Raw genomic sequence first — 6,162 nt, forward strand, 5'->3', positions numbered from 1 at the left:
CTAGTGTTGGAGTGGAGGGTAGATGTGGCTAAGACACTAGTGTTGGAGTGGAGGGTAGCCTGGCTAAGACACTAGTGTTGGAGTGGAGGGTAGCCTGGCTAAGACACTAGTGTTGGAGTGGAGGGTAGCTGTGGCTAAGACACTAGTGTTGGAGTGGAGGGTAGATGTGGCTAAGACACCAGTGTTGGAGTGGAAGGTAGCTGTGGCTAAGACACTAGTGTTGGAGTGGAGGGTAGCTCTGGCTAAGATACTAGTGTTGGAGTGGAGGGTAGATGTGGCTAAGACACTAGTGTTGGAGTGGAGGGCAGCCTGGCTAAGACACTAGTGTTGGAGTGGAGGGTAGCTGTGGCTAAGATACTAGTGTTGGAGTGGAGGGTAGCTGTGGCTAAGATACTAGTGTTGGAGTGGAGGGTAGCTGTGGCTAAGACACTAGTGTTGGAGTGGAGGGTAGCCTGGCTAAGACACTAGTGTTGGAGTGGAGGGCAGCCTGGCTAAGACACTAGTCTTGGAGTGGAGGGTAGACTGGCTAAGACACTAGTGTTGGAGTGGAGGGTAGCCTGGCTAAGACACTAGTGTTGGAGTGGAGGGTAGCCTGGCTAAGACACTAGTGTTGGAGTGGAGGGTAGATGTGGCTAAGACACCAGTGTTGGAGTGGAGGGCAGCCTGGCTAAGACACTAGTGTTGTAGTGGAGGGTAGCTGTGGCTAAGATACTAGTGTTGGAGTGGAGGGTAGCCTGGCTAAGACACCAGTGTTGGAGTGGAGGGTAGCCTGGCTAAGACACTAGTGTTGGAGTGGAGGGTAGACTGGCTAAGACACTAGTGTTGGAGTGGAGGGTAGATGTGGCTAAGACACTAGTGTTGGAGTGGAGGGCAGCCTGGCTAAGACACTAGTGTTGGAGTGGAGGGTAGCCTGGCTAAGACACTAGTGTTGGAGTGGAGGGTAGCCTGGCTAAGACACTAGTGTTGGAGTGGAGGGCAGCTGTGGCTAAGACACTAGTGTTGGAGTGGAGGGTAGCCTGGCTAAGACACTAGTGTTGGAGTGGAGGGTAGCCTGGCTAAGACACTAGTGTTGGAGTGGAGGGCAGCTGTGGCTAAGACACTAGTGTTGGAGTGGAGGGTAGCCTGGCTAAGACACTAGTGTTGGAGTGGAGGGTAGCCTGGCTAAGATACTAGTGTTGGAGTGGAGGGTAGCTGTGGCTAAGACACTAGTGTTGGAGTGGAGGGTAGATGTGGCTAAGATACTAGTGTTGGAGTGGAGGGTAGCCTGGCTAAGACACTAGTGTTGGAGTGGAGGGTAGATGTGGCTAAGACACCAGTGTTGGAGTGGAGAGTAGATGTGGCTAAGACACTAGTGTTGGAGTGGAGGGTAGCCTGGTTAAGACACTAGTGTTGGAGTGGAGGGCAGCTGTGGCTAAGACACTAGTGTTGGAGTGGAGGGTAGCCTGGCTAAGACACTAGTGTTGGAGTGGAGGGTAGCCTGGCTAAGACACTAGTGTTGGAGTGGAGGGCAGCCTGGCTAAGACACTAGTGTTGGAGTGGAGGGTAGCCTGGCTAAGACACTAGTGTTGGAGTGGAGGGTAGCCTGGCTAAGGCACCAGTGTTGGAGTGGAGGGTAGCCTGGCTAAGACACCAGTGTTGGAGTGGAGGGTAGCCTGGCTAAGACACTAGTGTTGGAGTGGAGGGTAGATGTGGCTAAGACACTAGTGTTGGAGTGGAGGGTAGCCTGTCTAAGACACTAGTGTTGGAGTGGAGGGTAGATGTGGCTAAGACACTAGTGTTGGAGTGGAGGGTAGCCTGGCTAAGACACTAGTGTTGGAGTGGAGGGTAGGGTTAGGGTAAAGGTTATGGTGTGTGTGTGTGTGTGTGTGTGTGTGTGTTAAAGGGAGGATTACCACCATGGCTAAGACACAAGTGTTGGAGTGGAGGGTAGCTTGGCTAAGATAACCATGTTAATCTGGTTAAGCTGGTTTATCTGTGTTCAAGCTGATGAAGCTGGTGTGTGTGTTTGTGTGTGTTTGTGTGTGTGTGTGTTTGTGTGTGTGTGTGTGTGTGTGTGTGTGTGTGTGTGTGTGTGTGTGTGTGTGTGTGTGTGTGTGTGTGTGTGTGTGTGTGTGTGTGTGTCTTAAAGGGAGGATTACCACAGTGAAGATCTACAGAAGATCTGTGAAGCCTGTACTGAAGGTCCTGACTCCAGCCACTGGGTCCTGGTGGAGCCTGACGTCTCCACAGAGAAGAGTGATTCAACCTACAACCTGAGCTCTCCTGCAGGGAGGTATGAGTGCTCAGAGTCTGGTCTGCGCTGGTCGTGTGCTGGTAAAGTCACCCTGCAGTACCGCTTCACAGACTGGCATCTCCTGGCTATAGAGCTGCCTCACATGCAGTACAGACCAGCTGGCCCTTCGATGGACATCAAGCTCATCTTAGGAGAGCTGGAGGAGATCCACCTGCCACATTTCCTCTGTTTGGGAGGTAGTCAGTCTTGTCTAAAGGATGCTGTGAAGGTTCTGCATAAGCAGGACGGTGGAGTGTGTTTGGAGAAGTGTGAGCTTAGTCGCTTTCATGCCAGGCTGGTGAACCCTTCCTTTTCTCTTCTTGGGCTTTTCTACTCTTTGATATCTACCATGCTCCCTGGGAAGAAGCAGATGAAGATCCATGCCGATGTTCAGGTCTATCTGAGCAGCACAGTACCATTCACTTTCCGCACATACTTCCTGCCAGCGGATGCCTATCTCAGAATGTTATTGAAAGAACAGGAACTGGAGCAAGGATTCGGAGGCACCATGCTTGCCAAGGGCCGGCCTGAGAACCCTCTTCCGATGGAGGAGTTTTATGTTTTAAAGACCAACTGCAATGCCAACATCTGTCCAGGAGAACTAAGCCTTAGATACAGCGATATTGTTCCCAACTTCACTGAGGTGCACTTAACCGAGGCTCTCGACTTCAAAATGGAATTTCTCAGCTCTTCAGACCAACAGCAAGTCTGGGAAGTACAGATCTGGAAAAATGAATGCTTCTGGAACAAATCACAATAGGGTGGTGAGAGCACATTGTGTTCATAATGTCGTCATTGATCCATTTTATAGCTACATTTGGTGTTTGATATAGTATAGGGGAAGATATTAAGGAAGTTGATGTTTGGATTTGCAATATAGCAATATGAAAATGGAGTCAAAGTTTTAAATATTTTTCCTTCACATTAGAGGATGCCTACTTGAATCACTAAAAGTCTCAGTGGTTGAAACTCATACTCCAAGACCTGGGGAGATGTCTACAATCTTTTTATATGTTGATTATTATGATTAAGATTTCCTTGTTTCATCAAAAAATATATTTGTTAAATCTGGAAATTGTTGTAGTGTTGCATTCACTGTTGATGACAATTTAGCAGGCATTACATTAATCCACTGGGGCTAGCTGGTACACGAACTTAGCACCAGTAGTTGAAATAGTTAAAGACTTTGACTAACGGGTACAGAGGCACTCTGACAGCTGCATGACAGGAGCCAGGAGTCCGCAGGTAAGGTTCACTCTTTTACCAAGTGATTTTGTGATTGAATACTGACTGATGTGTCCACTAGCTCCAAGGGTTCAGACAGCACCTTGGATGGGGGCTACCTGTGGACAAGTGCTGAGCATAATTATGTGGTGGCAAGACTGCAGTGTTTAGGCTTCTCTGAAGCTTGCTCTAAGTGCAGCCCCTCTTAAAGCCGAGTTATGGCTCAAATAGTCGTAGAGCAGGGGCCAGTCAACTGAATGACAGGCACTGAGATGTAGGATTCCAGAGGTATAGTTTATTGTAGATCACAATGTAAAGAAAAAGGACAGTCACAGATTCACTGCTACTGGTAAGAGGGATTTGATGTGCAGGCCGTCAAGGGGCTAAGCATCCATGGCCTGCTGAGTTTTACCACCCAAAAGAGGGTAAAAAAACAAACAAACCACACAAGCACAACACATTATATGGTTGCCAACCCAAAATCAAACCATAAGTAAATCAGTGAATCTACATGGATCAAGATGGAATCAATAACACCAAACGTACTCCTTGGATGTAAAAACCAAACATCAAAACTATAATATTAACGGCAGGAAATGTTAGCAAGGCCCTAGCACACGTATCATTCAGGGGTTACAACACAACAAAAATAGCCTGCCGACCGCGTTCCCGCACTACTCTGTGCGCTGCAGACAAGGTAACTATCAACACCTGCGCGTTTAAATAGGCCCAGACTAGTAGGGAAACGGGATCACCCTACCACAATTACATCACAGCTTTCTTATAAGTAAAACACTACCTAAACAACATTACAACATACATATTTTCCGTAAATTACTTTTGATAAAAACTTCTAATAAATACGGAACTTAAGCGTTTAACTTCTATGACGTTGAATGGATGAATTCTGTGATTACCGCTGCTCCATCACTGCAGGGCTCGTCATAATAGTTCCGACGCTGAACACGTAACAACGTATGCAGAAGAAGAACCACGGACATCCCATAGCATGATCAGAATTGCTTTTGCTTTGGACTGAGCAGGTAAGAAACAAATTAGTTCCACTAAAATATACATTATTTTATTCCTGATAATTTTAAGCTAAAATCACGATAATTAAATAGGCCTACATGTTTATAAGATGTTGTAATATATGATTTGAATACCTTATCGTACCCTACGACCGTTTTAAATGGCGATTATCCTGTATAGCTTTTTAAAACTGCTCCATAATAGCTTTCAATGTGATATACCTTATGTTGGCTATTATTATGTTAGCTAGTTTCCATCAATTGTCCTTAAGCAGGACATGACATGAAGCATGAACCAAACGGTGATATTAACGTCTGTTTATGAACAACCTGTTTTTTATTTTTTTTATTTTATTTTTTACATATCTGGGAAGTTTGTCTCTGTAATGTAACCCCACTTAAATATTGCCTGCAATAGCAGGCTTTCACTTTAGTGGGCGGGGCAGTAGTTAGATCTGACCAGACCACTTATCTATAGCCAAGGACCTTTATTATAGATGAGAGATTTGACCTGACCCAGTGTCGGCTTCCATCTGGGAACCTTAATATGTTACCTTAATATATAACCCTAATAACTTTAACTTGTTAACTGTAGTGCTCAGTCAGTCAAGGCCTCAGTCCTTACTGTTGCTCTGGAGCTTCAGTACTGTAACCACTGTGTGTTGTGTGTCTTTCTGTCTAGCCATGTCCCGGCGGAGTATGAGATTACTGACTAGCGATTATTATCGCACCGACGATGAAATGAACGGGCGCAGCAGCCCCCAGGTGTCTTACAAAGAGAACCCTGTCAGGTGTGTGTGCATGTGTGTATATGTAATCACAGTGTAGTGTATGTGTGTGTGTCTGTTAATGTGTATGCCTGTATGATGTCATCTTACCAAATCCTTCAATCCAACACACGCACACACGCACACACACACACACACACAAACAAACACACACACACACACACACACACACACACACACACACACACACACACACACACACACACACACACACACACACACACACACACACACACACACACACACACACACACACAAACACAAACACAAACACAAACACACACACATACACAAACACATACAGGGTGTTTAAGAGGAGGACCGGCTCTCGGAGTCAGACTCCGTCCCGTAACGGGTCACAGGTGACCACCCCCTCCCTCTCCCGTACTGCATCTCACGTGACAACATCTTGCCTCTCCTTCAGCTCTCTGACCACCGATGCATCTTTGAGAGGTGAGACACGCACACACACACACACACACACAAAACCTTCCAGAGAGAGCTGCTCATTTACATTTAAATGTAGTCATAGCAGACGCTTTTCTCCAAAGCGACTTACAAGAACATTTGCATGTATCAGAAGCAGTTGGGGTGTCATGCTCAGGGACACTTACAAACTTGGCAAGGAGTGGGGAATCGAACCAGCAACCTTCTAACCCGCCGATTACTAAATGTCTCCTCTACCTCTTGTACCACTGCCGCCCCCGCACTGCTCAGACACACATCATATTTATTCACACTCATTGTGTGGAATATGCCTGCACTACTTCATTCTTCATTAACAGTACTAGTGCAGTGCCCGTAGGAATTATGCATTCTGTAGTGTTAGCAGACGTAGGTGTAGGCT

At 46.5% G+C, this 6,162-nt stretch overlaps 1 protein-coding gene across 1 annotated transcript in view; it reads left to right on the top strand.

The window, feature by feature from the left end:
- The first annotated feature begins 4,398 nt into the window (after positions 1 to 4,398).
- LOC308361888 (uncharacterized protein) overlaps positions 4,399 to 6,162 on the top strand; it is a 9,705-nt gene continuing 7,941 nt past the window's right edge. The window contains exons 1-3 of the mRNA XM_080834365.1: positions 4,399 to 4,539; positions 5,210 to 5,318; positions 5,620 to 5,768. Of these exons, the coding sequence (XP_080690491.1) occupies positions 5,212 to 5,318; positions 5,620 to 5,768 (256 nt within the window). The 5' untranslated portion in view covers positions 4,399 to 4,539; positions 5,210 to 5,211. The remainder of the gene's footprint in view (positions 4,540 to 5,209; positions 5,319 to 5,619; positions 5,769 to 6,162) is intronic.

Source organism: Sprattus sprattus (genome assembly GCF_963457725.1).
Source record: "Sprattus sprattus genome assembly, chromosome: 3".
NCBI lineage: Eukaryota > Metazoa > Chordata > Actinopteri > Clupeiformes > Clupeidae > Sprattus > Sprattus sprattus.